We start from the raw sequence: 19,350 nt of genomic DNA on the forward strand, positions 1-19,350 counted from the left end.
AACAAGCACCTAGCTTCATTCTAAAGACTGCAGAAAATTGCTGGGGAAGGCCCTGGTGTTAACATCCAGGTGAGGTATGAACTGTACAGATAAATGTAAGACCCAGTGATCTGGAAGCCATCCAGTGATATTATTTTAATCTTAATTTAGCTATCTGGCTGCATTTTTATTATTAAACTGTTAAGATGAGGGCAGTCTCTATCTCTTGATGATGCAATGATTGTTAAAAGCCTGAAATTAGGCTGTTTCATTTGCTATCACAGTCCCATTTGGGGTGATGTGTTTTGATCGTGTAGCCAAAGGCACTGTGTGTGTTTTGGGAGCTCATACTTGGGGCTGATTTATTTTCAGTTTTATCACATTCCATCAGAAGAAAACTGATAAATGTTCTGTCATTGCCATAAATCTAGTTAGTGCCTTCTGTACGGAATATACATGCATTTAAAAAAAAATCATGGCCATGTAGTGGATAATGGGGAAGGGAGGGAGAAAATTAACAAAGGCCTAATAAGAACTGTTTGGAGAAATATGTGATTTGTTTTGTCAAACAGTCCGTTCTGCAGGGTCCATTTAAATTAAAACCTCTGCTGGCTGCTTAAGATCTAGACCCATGCATGCGCCTACTTTCTGAGGAAGAAACAGGAGCAAATCCCTTCAGTTTAACTTCACGTCAGTAGCACTTAAATATTACATAGCGGTCAACTGGAGGCAGTGGATCTAGGCAGGAATAATGGAAGGCTTACGTGGGAGAGGAGGGGGACATTTCTGTGTGTTAATGGAAAATCTTTTCTGTCTGGCAGGTAAAGTCTTGGAACCCTAATCATACACTAACCTGCTTGAAGATTAATATATATATCATCTTTCCCCCAGTGTACACAAGACCGGTACATTGTGTGCAGATGTCCATTTCACATTGGTGCACCTGAGTGGTAACCTCATACCAGAATTCTTTGATTTTAATTCAGGGAGGAATTACGCCACTAGGTAGGAAGGCCCCTGACCCGCTAAGGCAATTTTATTATTAAGAGAGAGAAATACATGTTATTAAACTTAGTCTCATTTTGGCTAAATGTCATTCTGGCTCGAGTCTCCATTTATGATTTCTATCACAGTGCCATTACAGGTTTCAGAGTAACAGCCGTGTTAATCTGTATTCGCAAAAAGAAAAGGAGGACTTGTGGCACCTTAGAGACTAACCAATTTATTTGAGCATGAGCTTTCGTGAGCTACAGCTCACTTCATCGGATGCATGCCGTGGAAACTGCAGCAGACTTTATTTATACACAGAGAATATGAAAAAATACCACCTCCCACCCCACTGTCCTGCTGGTAATAGCTTATCTAAAGTGATCATCAGGTGGGCCATTTCCAGCACAAATCCAGGTTTTCTCACCCTCCACCCCCCCACACAAATTCACTCTCCTGCTGGTGATAGCCCATCCAAAGTGACAACTCTTTACACAATGTGCATGATAATAAAGTTGGGCCATTTCCTGCACAAATCCAGGTTCTCTCACCCCCCTCCCAAAAACCACACACACAAACTCACTCTCCTGCTGGTAATAGCTCATCCAAAGTGACCATTCTCCCTACAATGTGCATAATTAAGGTGGGCCATTTCCAGCACAAATCCAGGTTTTCTCACATCCCCCCCACCCCCATACACACACAAACTCACTCTCCTGCTGGTAATAGCTCATCCAAACTGACCACTCTCCAAGTTAAACCAGAACATCTGGGGGGGGGGGTAGGAAAAAACAAGAGGAAATAGGCTACCTTGCATAATGACTTAGCCACTCCCAGTCTCTATTTAAGCCTAAATTAATAGTATCCAATTTGCAAATGAATTCCAATTCAGCAGTTTCTCGCTGGAGTCTGGATTTGAAGTTTTTTTGTTTTAAGATAGTGACCTTCATGTCTGATTGTGTGACCAGAGAGATTGAAGTGTTCTCCGACTGGTTTATGAATGTTATAATTCTTGACATCTGATTTGTGTCCATTTATTCTTTTACGTAGAGACTGTCCAGTTTGACCAATGTACATGGCAGAGGGGCATTGCTGGCACATGATGGCATATATCACATTGGTGGATGTGCAGGTATACGAGCCTCTGATAATGTGGCTGATGTTATTAGGCCCTATGATGGTGTCCCCTGAATAGATATGTGGGCACAATTGGCAACGGGCTTTGTTGCAAGGGTAAGTTCCTGGGTTAGTGGTTCTGTTGTGTGGTATGTGGTTGTTGGTGAGTATTTGCTTCAGGTTGGGGGGCTGTCTGTAGGCAAGGACTGGCCTGTCTCCCAAGATTTGTGAGAGTGTTGGGTCATCCTTTAGGATAGGTTGTAGATCCTTAATAATGCGTTGGAGGGGTTTTAGTTGGGGGCTGAAGGTGACGGCTAGTGGCTGCTCTGCCATTGTCTTTTTGGATTTTCGTCATCAGTTTCCCCCAACTTCATTATCTGTGTAGTTTCCTATTTTTCCCCTCCTGCTTTGCCGTTCCCCATGGCATAGCATGATAATCCAGTATCCATGACATGAATGACCTTACATTTAGCGGTAGTCCTGATGCTAAGCCTAACCAGTTAGAAATGCTTGGTCAGAGAAGAAATTGAGTTTATAAGATCTGCTTGACATTTAGCCACATTGGTCTGATCTGGATAAATTGCAAAATGGAGATAAAACTTAATCAAAACTCCTGCTTTGTTGTGGAACTGAGTTGTGATTTAAGACATAACATTTGTAGTCTGTCATCACCTGTCTATTTTAACCAGGGCCTGTTTGTTTTAAATGTTTTTAAATTTTGGCTAGGTGTAGCTCTAGTTGTGCAAGAAAATCTTCTGATTGTAACAGCGTGCAGGATTTCTGTTTGGAAGGAATTCATTGCTTTGGCTTCCAGAAGAAATGTTCTCGCTTAATAGGGAGATAATTTAGCACTCTCACAGTGCAATTCAGCAACACAAACATCCCTGTGAAGTGCAGATGAATAGTAATGTCCTCAATTGTCAGATGGCGAAAGCAGAGGCAGAAATGTGAATCACTTGCCAAGGCCACAGAAGGAGTTAGTGTTGGAGCTGGGACTCCAACGCTTAGAATCATAGAACTGGAAGGGACCTTGAGAGGTCATCTAGTTCAGTCCCCTCACTCAAGGCGGGACTAAGTACTTCCTGGTCCTGTGCTCATAATGCTCAATGGATAGCTTTCTAGTTGTCCCGAGATGGAGTATTGTGTATTGGAACCTGTCACCTCCTTAAAGACTTCCACTCTGCAGTAGTGGTGAGTGTCCATGGTCCGTGATGTGAAGCTTGACAGTAGCTAGGCAGCTGGTGTGCTGAGACCATGGCCTATCATGCTGACCAGCATTGTCTTTTATTGTTTCCTTGTGCTCCCCAGTCTGTCCATATCTATCTGTTATCTCTTGTTGTATACTTAGATTTTCAGCTCTTTGGGGCAGGGACTGTCTTTTTGGTGTGTGTGTTTGAACAGAGCCTAGCATAAAGGGACCCTGGTCCTTGACTGGAGTACCTAGATGCCACGAAAATATAAATAACATCCCATGGGCCATCCCTGTGCCTAGAGACTTCACCTTTTCCCTCTGAACTGCTCTCTGTGCTGTTGGCCCTTTACATGGGAGACATGCCTATAAATCCCACATGACTAAACTAATGCTGCCAAGTGGCTGCTCAGGAGCTCTGATCTTATTTTCCTGATTTAACCAATGTCAGATGAGTCTTATGAAAAGTGAACTGTCTGTGGTTGCTTAGAAAGGGGGGGAAAATACTTCAACACGACACCCCTTGCTGAGCAGCTCTCTGATTAAAGGATATCCTGCCACCCCAAACTAACTCCTACAAACCTGTTGGAGTCTCTGGGTAGGTTTTGGCTCTTGGTTTTCCATAGAGAATAGCCTTTGCAGTATTTTCTCAGAACTCCAGCTACAGGCAAGTAAAATTCCTTTTTGGTGTATCTCTCCTCCCCCCAATCCCCCATGCCATTATCCCTGTCACAAAGGGTGAGGTGAAATGAGCCCTTATGTGTACATTTCATGGGGAACAAGAGGTTTCCCTTCCTTGTAGCTGCAGAAGAGAAATCATCAACCCTTATCTAAAAGCATGTGACAGGTTTGTAGCAAGTATGATGATGATAGGTGGGACTGAGCTCAAAACTCCAGATGTCCCTAAAAGCTCTACAAAAAGCACGTCAAATGACAATCTTACAGAAACTGAATTGGTCCGAAGAGAAGGAACTTGGCCAGTCTGAGAAGCTTGTCTCCTCTCATCCTGCCCCTTTTTGCAGGTGTGCTACATTGCGTTCAATACAGCTGTTGGAAGAAACTCTCAAATCTGTTTGTGAACATGTGCCCTGACTTGCCAGTAGCCTTTTGTTTGCCTTCGTCAACTCTGAGCACAGTGGAGCCATCTAAGTGTGCTTGGGATTCTCTTTCGAAGCATCATTCATCATACAAATCCTGCCCCACACTTCTTGGCTACACAGGAGATCATATTCTCCCACAAATGTATTAACAGTTCCTCTCCTGACGCTAATTGGACAGGAATCACTTCTAATTTATCATTGCCTTGCTAGTTCCTGTGTAAAATGGTCTTTGCTAACCAGTATTTTGTTTTGTTTTTGACTTCTGAATATCTGAAAGTTGAGTAACAAATTTTTGTGAACCCAGCTTCCTTGATAACATCTTTGTTGTGGCAAAACAGTTTCATTGTTCTCAGCCCAGAAATTTTGTTTTGTTGCGATGCGTAACAAATTGAACTGTAGTTTTCTGAGGTTGCTTGAGAGGGCTGGATACTCTTCGTTTTGGTATTCTTCTCTTTTGAAGCTGCAGAATTTTTTATTCACTGAATGTGTTATAGAGGCACAACATGAAAACATAAGACAGCAGCAAGAAAAACACAGTGGGGAAACAAACTAACACAGATCAATGACAATGCCTTGCTATGCTCATTTATTCAAATTGAAATTAACATAATTTGCCCAAGATTGCTCAGTTTGTGGCAGCACTAGAAATTGAACTCAGATCCTGTGTGCGCCAGTTTGGCACCTTAAAAAGATGACCACCGTACTTCTCTATTAACCAGTATATTAAATGCTGCAAGAGTTTTAATATGGGGTTTACACTAGGAAAAAATAATCTAATAGTAAAGCAGAAAGTCAACATGGATAAAAGGAAACTAATCTCTGAAAATAAACATGATCTATGTAGTTAGCTATATCTGGCACTGAACTGGTTCCAATGACTAATGGCTTTTTCTCCATAGAACAATTAAACACTCAAAGGTTTCTAAATATGTTTTTAGACTGATCTAATCTACTGTGAATCAAACATAGTTCCGAAATGTGTTCAAATATATCAGTACCAATTTTCCGAAGTAGTTTTGGTCTCCCAATTTTCCACTGGGCATACAAAGCAAATTAACTTAGTTCATTCATCAAGGTTAGATTTCCAGCATCAGTCGATCCTCCCCCCCCCCGCCCCATTTACTCTCTCCTGGCCCAGAATGTATGTGTGGGATCATGAGTGAGTGGGGGATGTGGCTCATGGAGTGGAGCTGTCTCCAGTGAATCCATGTGTTCAAGCATTCCCAAGCTCACAGCAGCCATTCTCGCTGCTGAAAGCTTCCCTGCCTATAGGTGGTGGGGATGTCATAGCTGGGATTCCATGCTTGCTGTCAGTCTAACCCAATTGTCTTATGGGGTCCAGAAAGAACTTTCTTCTGCAAGGCAAGATTGGCAAGGTGTCCGGTGGTTTTTTTCCTCTTTCCTCTGAGTGTCTGTCTACACAGCAACTAGACACCCGTCGCTGGCCCTTGGCAGCTGAGTCAGGCTTCTGGGGCTGTTTCGTTGCTGTGTCGACTTCCAGGCTCTAGGACCCTGAGACATGAGAGGCTCCCAGAGATCAGGCTTCCGCCCAAGCCCGAAAGTCGACACAGCAATGAAACAGCCCTGCAGCTTGAGCCTGAGTCGGCTGACCTGGGCCAGCCGTGGGAGTCTCGTTGCTGTGTCGACATATCCCGAGGGTCCTGGAGACCTGGTGGATGGGGATAATAAGGATGAGACAGGAGTACTGTTTTCAGGACAGAGAAAGGTAGGGAAGGTGTGGGGAGCAATACATGTCAAATGCAGCTGGTGTCCAAGTGTGGGTGAGGGACTGTAAGGGATTCTGTTAGCCTGTGAGGTGAGAGGCAGTTTTAAGTCTGCACATCCTGAGCACCCGATTGTTTGAGCCTCATCCTCCCTCACATGGGGAGGGTGGTGAAATTCAGTAGTGGACTAAATCACAAATTGCATGGCAGGGGTTTAGCCAAGGAAGGCGTCTCCCAGTGAGCTCTTCCCTTGTTCTTTAACATGCTTGGTGGTGGCAGCAGAGGGTTCAAGGACAAGGCAAAGTTCGTACCTTGGGGAAGTTTTTAACCTAAGCTGGTAAGAATAAGCTTAGGGGGTCTTTCATGCGGGTCCCCACATCTGTACTCTAGGGTTCAGAGTGGGAAAGGAACCTTGACATTTAACCCTTTGCTGGAGCTACTGAATGTCTGGTTGTTTGGAGCGCGTCAGTCCCTGTCTTTAATATTACAGTTAATAAAGTTGCATTCTGCTGTTTTAAATCCATTTGTGTGTCTTTGTTTGCTCCCCTGTTTGTCGTCATCAGTTGAAAATTAGGGCTCTTGCAGCAAACACTAGAACGTGTATTTTTCACAGGGCTGCGTATGATGGAGCTGCTGTAGGCTTAATTTTCAATTACAGTGGAATAGCTAAGGGTATGTCTACACTACGAAACTAGGTCGAATTTATAGAAGTCGATTTTTTAGGAAGCGATTTTATACAGTTGATTGTGTGTCCTCACTAAGACCATTACGTCGGCGGAGTGCGTCCACAGTACCGTGGCTAGCATCGACTTTTGGAGTGTTGCACTGTGGGTAGCTATCCCACAGTTCCTTCAGTCTCCGCTGCCCATTGGAATTCTGGGTTAAGCTCCCAATACCTGATGGGGCAAAAACATTGTCACGGGTGGTTTTGGGTACATGTCATCAGACGCCCCTCCCTCCGTGAAAGCAACGGCAGACAATCGTTTCGCTCCTTTTTTCCGTATGGACACCATACTGCTTTCAGCAGATGGTGCAGTAGGACTGCTCACCGTCATCATCGAACCACCGCTTCCGCTGTCACTCTGCTCTCCTGCTTGTGTCTCGATAGCGAATTTCTCCATGTTGGCTGTCATGGGCTCCCACTTCTGCTGCCACTCTGCTCTCCTGCTCTCATGAATCCACCTCGCGGGTCCTCTCATCATTCTCAATAAATATCTATTCTTGTGGCATCCATTGTCAGCCGCTGCTTCCGCTGCAACTCTGCTCTCCTGCAGACGCTGTACCACAGCAAGCATGGAGCCCGCTCAGATCACCGCAGGAGTTATGAGCATTGTAAACATCTTGCGCATTATCCTGCAGTAGGTGCAGAACCAAAACCTGCAGAAGCAGGCGAGGAGGCGGCGGCAGCGTGGTGATGAGAGTGATGAGGACATGGACACAGACTTCTCTCAAAGTATGGGCCCCGGCAGTTTGGACATCCTGGTGGCAATGGGGCAGGCTCATGCTGTGGAATGCCGATTCTGGGCCCGGGAATCAAGCACAGACTGGTGGGACCGCATAGTGTTGTAAGTCTGGGATGATTCCCAGTGGCTGCGAAACTTTCGCATGTGTAGGGGCACTTTCATGGAACTTTGTGACTTGCTTTCCCCTGCCCTGAAGTGCAGGAATACCAAAATGAGAGCAGCCCTTACAGTTCACAAGCGAGTGGTGATAGCCCGCTGGAAGCTTGCAACGCCAGACAGCTACCTGTCAGTTGGGAATCAATTTGGAGTAGGCAAATCTACTGTGTGGGCTGCTGTGATCCAAGTAGCCAACGCAATCACTGAGCTGTTGCTATCAAGGATAGTGACTCTGGGAACCGTGCAGGTCATTGTGGATGGCTTTGCTGCAATGGGATTCCCTAACTGTGGTGGGGCTGTAGACGGAACGCATATCCCTATCTTGGCACCGGACCAGCAGGGCAGCCATTACATGAACCACAATGGGTACTTTTCAATGGTGCTGCAAGCACTGGTGGATCACAAGGGAAGTTTCACCAGCATCAACGTGGGATGGCTGGGAAAGGTACATGACACTCGCATCTTCAGGGACTCTGGTCTGTTTGAGCAGCTGCAGGAAGGGGCTTACTTTCCAGACCAGAAAATAACCGTTGGGAATGTTGAAATGCCTATAGTTATCCCTGGGGACCCAGCCTACCCCTTAATGCCCTGGCTCATGAAGCCATACACAGGCAGCCTGGACAGGAGTCAGGAGCTGTTCAACTCTAGGCTGAGGAAGTGCAGAATGGCGGTAGAACGTGCCTTTGGACGTTTAAAAGCGTGCTGGCACAGTTTACTGACTTGGTTAGACCTCAGCGCAACCAAAATTCCCACTGTTATTGCTGCTCGCTGTGCGCTCCACAGTCTCTGTGAGAGTAAGGGGGAGACGTTTATGGCGGGGTGGGAGGTTGAGGCAAATCGCCTGACCGCTGATTTCGTGCAGCCAGACACCAGGGCGGTTAGAAGAGCCCAGCAGGAAGTGCTGCGCATCAGAGAAGCTTTGAAAACCAGTTTCATGACTGGCGAGGGTACTGTGTGACAGTTCTGTTTGTTTCTCCTTGATGAAAACCTGCCGCCTTGGTTCTCTCTACTTCCCTGTAAGCCAACCGCCCTCCCCCCTGCGATCACCGCTTGCAGAGGCAATAAAATCATTGTTGTTTCAAATTCATGCATTCTTTATTCATTCGTCACACAAATAGAGGGAAAACTGCCAAGGTAGCCCGAGAGGGGTGGGGGAGGAGGGAAGCACCGGGTGGGGTGGTGGATGAGGGGAGGAGGGAAGGACAAGGCCACACTGCACTTCAAAACTTATTGAATTCCAGCCTTCTGTTGCTTGGGCAGTCCTCTGAGGTGGAGTGGTTGGGTGCCTGCAGGCTCTCTTCTCCCCCCCCCCACCACATTCTTGGGCATCTGGGTGAGGAGGCTATAGAACTTGGGGAGGAGGGCGGACAGTTACACAGGGGCTGCAGCAGCGGTCTGCGCTCCTGCTGCCTTTCTGCAGCTCAACCATACGCTGGAGCATATCAGTTGATCCTCCAGTAGCCTCAGCATTGCATCCTGCCTCCTCTCATCACGCTGCCACCACCTATCATCTTGATCCCACCACCGCTCCTCTTGCTCCCCCTCCTGTCCACGCGTTCATTTTGTGCTTTCCTGGACTCTGACATTGCTTGTCTCCACTCATTCTGCTGAGCTCTTTCAGTGCAGGAGGACTGCATGAGCTCAGAGAACATTTCATTGCAAGTGTGGTTTTGTTCACCACCTTATCTGCGCTAGCCTGTGGGACGGAGATGATAGGGGGAGCGTTGAAACATTTGCAGCTGCAGGTGGGAAAAAAAGGGAGAGTAGTATTTAAAAAGACACGTTTTAGAGAACAATGGGTAGACTCTTTCACAGTGAACCAAGCTGTTAACATTACATAGCACATGTGCTGTTGGTACAAGGTCGTGCCCCCCCTCCTGCGCCCAATTCTCTGGGATAATCGCTTCACCCCTCCCCCCATCGCGTGGCTAATAGCGGGGATGATTTGTTTTCAGCGACAGGCAAACAGCCCAGCAGGAACGGCCACCTCTGAATGTCCCCTTAATAAAATTCCCCTATTTCAACCAGGTGACTATGAACGATATCACTCTCCTGAGGATAACACAGAGAGATAAAGAACAGATGTTGCTTGAATGCCAGCAAACACTGGGACATACACTGCCATGCTTTCTTATGCAGTGATTCCAGACTATGTGCTACTGGCCTGGCGTCGTTAAGTGTCCTACCATGGAGGAGGGAATAAGGCTGCCCTCCCCAGAAACGGGTGAGGTAGTGGTAGGGGCACCCCCTAGAATTGCATGCAGCTCATCATAGAAGCAGCATGTCTGGGGGTCTGACCCGGAGCGGCCGTTTGCCTCTTCGGATTTTTGGTAGGCTTGTCTGAGGTCCTTAAGTTTCACATGGCACTGCTGCAGGTCCCTGTTATAGCCTCTGTCCTTCATGCCCTTGGAGATTTTTTCAAATATTTTGGCATTTCGTCTTTTAGCACGGAGTTCTGATAGCACGTATTCGTCTCCCCACACAGCTATCAGATCCAGTACCTCCCATTCGGTCCATGCTGGAGCTCTTTTGCAGTTCTGGGACTGCATGGTCACCTGTGCTGATGAGCTCTGGATAGTCACCTCTGCTGATGTCCTCGCCACGCTGGCCAAACAGGAAATGAAATTCAGAAGTTCCTGGTGCTTTTCCTGTGTACCTGGCTAGCGCATCTGAGTTGAAAGTGCTGTCCAGAGCAGACACAATGGAGCACTCTGGGATAGCTCCCGGAGGCCAATACCGTCTAATTGCGTCCACACTACCCCAAATTTGACCTGGCGATGTTGATTTCATCGCTAATCCCCTTGTTGGGGAGGAGTACAGAAATCAATTTTAAGAGCTCTTTAAGTCGACAAAAATGGCTTCGTCATGTGGACGGGTGCAGGGTTAAATCGATCTAATGCTGCTAAAATCGACCTAAACTCGTAGTATAGACCAGGGCTAAGATTTTTGTGTTTGACACTGAATGCATCACCATGTCATCTGAGCCCCTAAAATCCTGCATCTTTGTTGGAGTGCTGGTTTAGGATTACTGTGGAAAGTCTTGGAACTTGCTCGTGATGTAAAATCTCATCCATAAATGTTGCATTAAATGCATTTGTATGTATTCAATAAATAGTCCTGTGTTGTGTTCATAGTGGGGTTTGGTTAATTTTTCCTATTGATCCTGTAGTAGTTCAGTTTTCTTGGCTGACAAAAAGACACTCAGTTGTGTTGCTAGGTTAAAATTGCTCACTTTGAAAGATCTCTTGCTGGATAAGCTACTTTGGTTTATATCTTGCCTGTCTGGTACCAATTTTATTCAGCTATATCTGTGCTGCTAAGATTGTTCGTGTTTTCATAAGTTGCAGCCATGCTACATCTAAGGATTTTACTTCTTCCTTTAGGGCCTTTTTGAGAAGCCGCCTAATGTAATGAAATCTTCCTTTTTAATGTTCAGGGTCAATCAGTTTATGGTATATCGCATCTCCCTAGGCAGGGCCATCTTAATAACTTTGCAGGCCCCTGGATGCAGTGTAAATTTGGCGCCCCTATTATATTACAGTAGGAAATAAACAGTAATTATTGTCTTTAAAATTTTATTGTGAACCAAAACACAACATAGTTGTAACAGAAAAGAATGTATATATATATTGCTGGTTTAAAAGCATCACTTTCTAGATTTGCAAGCAGCAAAGTCACAAATCACATCTGCAAATTCAATTTCCTGAAGCGCTTCGGACTCAGTATTCATCAGAGCCTGCATAAAATATTTTTTCCCACATCACTGCTGTGGTCCTCTTTCTGCAGGGGACCCTGGACACATGGCCAGTTTGCCCCTGGCTTAAGACATCCTTGCATATGCTGAACCTGATTCTGTTGTGGTTGCTATTACTTAGTGGCTCAGCTACAGTTAATTCTTGTAGTAACTTGTGTGTGTTGTTTAAGCCTCTTCCCTTGTGTGCTCTAGAGCTAGCTGTTCTAAGCAAGCTTTTAAAGTTTCACACTGTTGCTTCTTTCAGCTTTGTTCCATTGTGCCAGTTGACCAGTTTATCTGGGGGTAGTTAAACTCCATTATCATCATTTTCTTAGACTGTGCTGCCTATTTGATCTCTCTTGACATTTTGCAGTCAATTTCCTTTTCTTTGTTTTGAGGTGGTATGTATAGCCTGATGAATATTTTTGCAACTTGGTGTTTGTATTTGTCCTGGTTTAGTTGGGTGGGTCTCACCACTCAGAATGTTTATTTCACTGTTCTGTAGAATCTTTTTCAACCCACCATTACTCCCCCACTTCTTCAGCCTAGTCTATAGCCAGGGATTACAGTATCCAACAGACATTTTTTTTAAATTCTGCCATCTTTCCATAAGAGATATGATATGGTCTTCCATTGCAAGGCACTCTAGTTCATCTATTTTTACTTTTAAGCTTTCCATATTTGTATATATAAATGTATAGTTTCATTTTAACCAGATGCCTAGTTTTACTTACCTGTCTTAGGATTTATACTGCCACCGATCATCACTGTATTTTATTGCATACATATTTTTCTCTCATATGGGTCATTAGCTAGTTAGAACCTACTACCTTCAGATGCGTAGCACAGAGTGATAGATTTGCCATCACTTAAAAACTTAGAATCAGGATTGGATGGCTTTCTAAACTCTATTCTAAGTCCCCCATAAGTTCTGGGCTTGATGTAGGAGTCACTGTGTGAAATTCTCTGGCCTGTGCTATGTAGGCAGTCATACTAGATGGGGATCCAGTGCTGTTTCTACTGGGGTCGTGGATGGATGTACTCTTGGCCCAATGCTGTTAAATATCTTTATCAATGAAGTGAAAGAACATAGGGATAGTCAGACTGGATCAGACCCGTGGACCATCTAGTCTAGTGCCTTGACTCAGAATGTCGCCTGCACCAGATGCTTCAGAGGAAGGTGCAAGAAACCCTGGGGTATGTAGATGTAGGATAATCTGCCTAAACCTAACAGCTAAAAGAGGGCTTGAGCTCTGAAGCATAAGTTTTATATTCCTTCCAGAAATTACTGTATTAACTATAACACTGGATAGTGTTGGTATCCATAGAAATGGCCAACCCCTCTTTTGAATCTTACCAAATTCTTGGCCTGAGTGATATCTTGTGGCAATGTGTTCCACAGTCTAATTATGCATAGTGTGAAAATATCAAATCATTGCTAGTAAAGTTTACAGATGACATGAACTGGTCGACTGGTAAATAAGTCAGTTGTACAAGCAATCAGGATCACATGGTAAACTGAACTCATTTGAGTAACATGCCTTACAGTTAGAGAAATTTTAAGAAGCTCACCAATTCATCAAAAAGAAGATTAAATCTAGCACACAAAGGCTGAAATCTAAAGGTGGACAAATTCAAACTAAAAATTAAGAGAATAACCACTAGAACAAGTTCTCCTGGGACGTGTTGGATTCTCCATCACCTGAAGTCTTTAAATCAAGGGGAAAAAATAAGCTCTAACTCAACCAAAAGTTCACATCACTGTGTGAAATTCTCTGGCCTGCATTATGCAGGAAGTCAGGCTAGATGATTTAATGGTCTCTACCGACCTTAAAAATATATTAATCTATTAAAAGAGTTTCCAGAATGAGAACAAGGAAAGGCCCAGTGTGTCAGGTACAGGAGCCATTTTAGCAGCACGTTTTCTCTTCTCCCTGCTCCTATTTAACCTGCACAGGCTCACACAAAACCTTCTGTTTCCCATTAACAGGTACTTTTTTATATCTTTCAGTTACTTTGCTTCTTATGTTTCCTTTTTTTCTAGGCTGCAAGCACGTGAAAGGCATCCTGTTATATGGACCGCCAGGCTGTGGTAAAACACTGATGGCTAGACAGATTGGCAAGATGCTGAATGCCAGAGAGCCAAAGGTGGTCAATGGTCCAGAAATCCTCAACAAATATGTAGGAGAGTCTGAGGCCAACATCCGCAAGCTCTTTGCTGATGCAGAAGAGGAGCAAAGGAGGGTAATACAATAATAAATAAGTAGCAAGGTCAATATGCCTAGGTATGAAGAATGACGGAAGGTTTACTTTTCAATAAGTCTTGGAACACCAGGGAAGTTCCAGAAGACTGGAGGAAAGCTAATGTTGTGCCAATATTTAAAAAGGATAAACAGCTAAGATAATGGAGCAGTTGATAAGGGGCTTGATTAATAGAGAACTAAAGGAGGGTAATATAATTAATGCCAATCAACATGGATTTATGAAAAATAAATCCTGTTAAACTAACTTGATTTCTTTTTCTGATGAGATAACAAGTTTGGTTGATAAAGTTAATAGTGTTAACGTAATATACTTGAACTTTTGTAAGGCATTTGACTTGGTACTGCATGACATTTTGATTAATATACTACAAAGATATAAAATTAACACGGCACACATGAAATGGATTAAAAGTTGGCTAACTGATAGGTCTCAAAATGTCGTTGCAAACACAGAATGATCATCGAACGGGAGTGTTTCTAGTGCCCCCCCTTTCCCCCCCTCCCACGGATTGGTTCTTGGCTATTTTATCATTTTTATTAATAACATGGAAGAAAACATAAAATCATCACAGATAAAGTTTGCAGGTGACACAAATTGAGGGAGTGATGTATAATTAAGGGGCAGGTCACTGATACAGAGCAATCTGGGTTGCTTGGTTAGCTTGTGGAAGCTCACAACGTGTTTTAATAGAAATGTAAATTTCTGCAGTTGGAACAAAGAATGTAGGCTTTACTTACAGGATGGGAGACTCTGTCCTGGGAAACAATGATTCTGAAAAAGATTTGGGGGTCATGGGAGACATTCAGTTGAACATGAGCTCCCAGTGTGAAGCCGAATCTCAGGGAGGAGCAGAGAGGTTATTTTATCTTGCATCCGATGAAGTGAGCTGTAGCTCACGAAAGCTTATACTCAAATAAATTGGTTAGTCTCTAAGGTGCCACAAGTACTCCTTTTCTTTTTACCTCTCTATGTGGCACTGATGTGACCACTGCTGGAATCCTGTGTCCAGTTCCAGTGTCCATGATTCAAGAAGGATGTTGATAAATTGGAGATACAGTCAGAGAAGAGTCATGAAAACGATTAAAGGATTAGAAAATCTGCCTTACAGTGATAGACTCAAGGAGCTCAACCTGTTTAACAAAGAGAAGGTTAAGGGATGATTTGATTACAGTCTGTAAGTATCTACATGGGGAACAAATATATGGCAATGGACTCTTCGGTCTATCAGAGAAAGATATAACATGATCTAATGGCTGGAAAGCTAGACAAATTCAGAGTGGAAATAAGGCATAATTTTTTGAAGTGAGTGTAATTAATCAACGGAACAACTTACCAAGGGTCATGATGGATTTTCCATCACTGATTGGTTTGAAATCAAGATTGGATGTTTGTCTAAAAGATCTGTTTTAGGAATTATTTTTTGGACTTTCTATAGTGTGTGCTGTGCAGGTCAGACTGGATAACCATAATGGTCGCTTCTGGCCTTGGAATCTAGGACTAATTGGAAGATTATTGCCCCGTGCATTGAGAGAGTGACGCACTGATCAGCATTTGGTGTTATTACTTCCGGGAGTCACTTTGTGAATCTGAACGCCAATAGTTTCCCCTATTAACAATAAAACTATCCCCATTCTGTCCCTTCCAGGCTACATGTGTACCCTAAAAGTACTGCAGTTTCACTTATGTACTGAGTCATGATTTGAGCTGTAAGTAGGGTTGCCAACTTTCTATTCGCACAAAACCGAACACCCTTGCCCCGCCCCTCTTCCGAGGCCCTGCCTCCCATTCACTCCATCCCCCCTCCCTCTGTCGCTCGCTCTCCCCACCCTCACTCACTGGCTGAGGTGAGGGCTCTGGCTGCGGGTGTGGGCTCTGGGCTGGTGCCAGGGATGAGGGCTGTGGTGTGCAGGAGGGGGCACCAGGCTTGGGGAATGGAGCCGAGGGGTTTGGAGTATGGGAGGGGGCTCTGGGCTGAGGCAGAGGGTTGGGGTGTGGGAGGTGGTGTGGGCTATGGGCTGGGGGTGCAAGTTCTGGGGTCGGGCCAGAAATGAGGGGTTCAGTGTGTGGGAGGGGGCTGGGGCAGGAAATTGGGGTGCAAGGGAGGTGAGGGCTCTGGCTAGGTGTGCGGGCTCTGGGGTGGGACTGGGGATGAGCGGGTTGGGGTACAGGAGGGTGCTCTGGGCTGGCACTGAGGGGTTCGGAGGGCGGGAAGGGGATCAGGGATGGGGCAGGGGTGCAGGCATGTGGAGACCCCTGGCTGCCCCTACGCTTAGGAGCCGGAGGGGGGGACGTGCCGGCTGCTTCCCGGGAGCCACACGGTGTGGAGGCTAGCAGGGAGCCTGCCTTAGCCCTGCTGCACGGTGCCGCCAATCGGACAGTCAATGGCACGGTCAGTGGTGCTAACCAGAGCTGCCAGGATCCCTTTTCAACCAGGTGTTGCGGTCGCCCAATCTGTTAACTGCTGACAACACTTAGATCCTATGGTGAGAGGAGATGCTAGTGTAGGTTGGGTTAGATAGCCCTCCTCCAATATTAGAACTCCAACTGGAGTAGTGGTAGCCATCTTGGACAAATAAAGGAACCTTCTCTGTCCCAGGTTTTGTGGTCATGCTCGGTTAGGATGTTATTGGCAGCCTCCTGGTAAATGTGGGAGCATTTGGAAGTATTCTTGTGGGGTTTTTTATACTGGTTTTGCATCATATTTTTCATGACTGTTTTGTATCATGCAGTCTGGTATCTGCTTCACACAGCATCAAGAGCATGGAAATGGGTCCCAAATTTTGCTCTCAGACCCTTTGAAGTTGGTGGGAGCTTTGCCACTGACTTCAGCAGTCACAGGATAAAGACATAAACACTCAGTAAGCATAAATGCCTCAAATTCACATTTTCCTTCAGTATGCTGCACCATCCAAGTTTGGGCTCTCCTATCCTTTGTCCAAGATTGTATGATACCTTCTTCTGTCACTAATTTTTCCCCACCAAAAAACCTGGCTAGCAAGCAGGACAATAATGCAAAACTACTTTTGGTAAATTGAATTGCCCCATTAGGATGGGGCGTGGATACAGGGGACAAGGGGATGAGTTAACTTTTCTGTACCTCTTTTAAGTTTTCTGTACAGTCAGCGCTAAAGGCAGATTTTAATAGTCAGCCATAGCTTAAAAGTCTAAATACTGTTTATGTGCAGTGGAGCAGAAATAGACTGTTAGAGGCGACCCTTGGTAGTTTGTGCCTGCTACAGGAAAAGTGTCATCTCTGTGCTTTTGACAAGATCCTTTGCTGAAGGAGAGGCAGAATTTGAAGTTTATAAGGATTTGTTCTTTCCTCTAAAAATGTACTGATCAGTTACAGCTGTAGGGCTATCAGGAGAGTGTTAATTTGAGCCCCTGCAAGTCCCTTCCTCTCCAGTTTATTGCTATAAAACTGTATCTGTGAGCTCTTTCTCTTTTGAGGTACACACCTGTTAAAATAGACCTTATGCTGGCTGGAGGGAGTGGTCCTGATGACAAGTTAGGAGATTAGGAAAGTCTCGGAAAGGTCACAATTGTAATGACTTGTGCCGGTGGCAGATTGCCAGCGCGACAGCATATTCTCGCATACTGTTCACATTGTCTCCAGCTCCTTGCTAGCCACAAAAGATTGTTTTTTGAAGCAGGATTTTGGAGGGGAGAAAATGGCTTGACAGTGTAAATATGGGCAGAAAAAAGACCCTGCCTTATTCTCTCTCCCAGTGGCATCTGGTGGATATTTGAATGGCTAGAAATGAGTGATTGAGGCTTAGATTGAGGTATTTATTGTGTATTTAGAGTTTGGCCAAGTTGGTTTGAATTAATATTCTCCTTTAAAAATGGGCTTAGGAAGAGGTAATTGGGTGCAGTGTTATGTTAAACAATCAGTTTATAGGCCTCATCGACCGTAGGGTGTTGCACCCATCCTAGCTTCTGTAGGCCGAGCGCATTGCACGCTCCAGGGGTTCCTTTCATCCTTCTGTTGCCCCATGAGTTCCCTGTGTGCCACCCTCTCTAACTCCACCCAACCCCACACTGTGGCTCTGTGTTCCCAATTCCCGCCCCCCACAAGGCTGTGTGTGTCCCACATTTCCCCCTCTGCCGCATACATGGGCCTCCTCCCATTCTCCCCCTCCCCACCCCACATTACTCTCTCTTATCACTACTCCCCAAATGTAAAAGTCAAATACATCTAGGAACTCAGAATACAGACCCTACTTACAGAATGGGAGCAACTGTCCTGGGAATCGGTGATTCTGAAAAAGTCTTGCAGGGTCCTGGTGGATAACGCATAGATTCCACGGCCAGAAGGGACCATTGTGATTATCTAGACTGGCCTCCTGGATAGCACAGGCCATTGAACTTCCCCAAATAACCAGCTGAACATGAGCTTCCAGTGTGACGCTGTGTCCCAAAAGGTGAATGCGATCCTGGGATGCATAAATGGGAATATTGAGTATGAATAGGGAGGTGCTATTTCCTCTGTATTTGGCACTTGTGTTCGCCGCTGGAATTGTGTGTCCAGTTCTGGTGTCCACAGTTCAAGAAGGATATTGATAAATTGGAGAGGGTTCAGAGCAGAACCATGAAAATGATGAAAGGATTGGAAAACCTGCCTTATAATAAAAAGAACAAGGCTTACTTGTGGCACCTTAGAGACTAACAAATTGATTTGAGCATAAGCTTTCATGGGCTAAAACCCACTTCATCAGATGTATGCAGTGGAAAATACAGTAGGAAGAGGTGTGTATATATATCTATATCCTTGCAACAAAGCCCGTTGCCAACTCTGTCCACATATCTATTCAAGGGACACCATCACAGGACCTAATCACATCAGCCACGCTATCAGGGGCTCGTTCACCTGCATGTCTACCAATGTGATATATGCCATCATGTGCCAGCAATGCCACTCTGCCATGTACATTGGCCAAACCGGACAGTCTCTACGCAAAAGAATAAATGGACACAAATCAGATGTCAAGAATTATAACATTCAAAAGCCAGTTGGAGAACACTTCAGTCTCTTTGGTCCCTCAATTACAGACCGAAAAGTCACAATTATTCAACAAAAAAACCTTCAAAAACAGACTCCAACGAGAAACTGCAGAACTGGAATTTATTTACAAACTGGACACCATTAAATTAGGCTTGAATAAAGACTGGGAGTTGATGAGCCATTACACAAAGTAAAAACTATTTCCCCATGCTAATTTCCCCCTATTGTTACTCGCACCTTCTTGTCAACTGTTTGAAATGGCCATCCTACAAAAGTTACAAAAGATTATCACTACAAAAGTTTTTTTTTCTCCTGCTGATAATAGCCCACCTTAATCGATTAGTCTAGTTAGAGTTGGTATGGCAACCCTGAATTTTTCATATTGTGTTTGTGTGTGTGTGTGTGTGTATATCTATCTATCTATCTATCTATCTATCTATCTATCTATCTATCTATCTATCTATCTATCTATCTATCTATCTATCTATCTATCTATCTATCTATCTATCTATCTATCTATCTTCCTACTGTATTTTCCACTGCATACATCTGATGAAGTGGGTTATAGCCCATGAAAGCTTATGCTCAAATAAATTTGTTAGTCTCTAAGGTGCCACAAGTACTCCTCGTTCT

At 44.7% G+C, this 19,350-nt stretch overlaps 1 protein-coding gene across 3 annotated transcripts in view; it reads left to right on the forward strand.

Moving 5' to 3' along the window:
• NSF (N-ethylmaleimide sensitive factor, vesicle fusing ATPase) overlaps positions 1-19,350 on the forward strand; it is a 187,089-nt gene that overhangs the window by 85,083 nt on the left and 82,656 nt on the right. For all 3 annotated transcript variants that reach the window (XM_073325854.1, XM_073325855.1, XM_073325853.1), the window contains exon 9: positions 13,492-13,691. In XM_073325854.1, coding sequence (XP_073181955.1) covers positions 13,492-13,691 — 200 coding nt within the window. The remainder of the gene's footprint in view (positions 1-13,491; positions 13,692-19,350) is intronic.

The sequence above is a fragment of the Lepidochelys kempii genome, chromosome 27 (genome assembly GCF_965140265.1).
Source record: "Lepidochelys kempii isolate rLepKem1 chromosome 27, rLepKem1.hap2, whole genome shotgun sequence".
In the NCBI taxonomy this organism is placed as follows: domain Eukaryota; kingdom Metazoa; phylum Chordata; order Testudines; family Cheloniidae; genus Lepidochelys; species Lepidochelys kempii.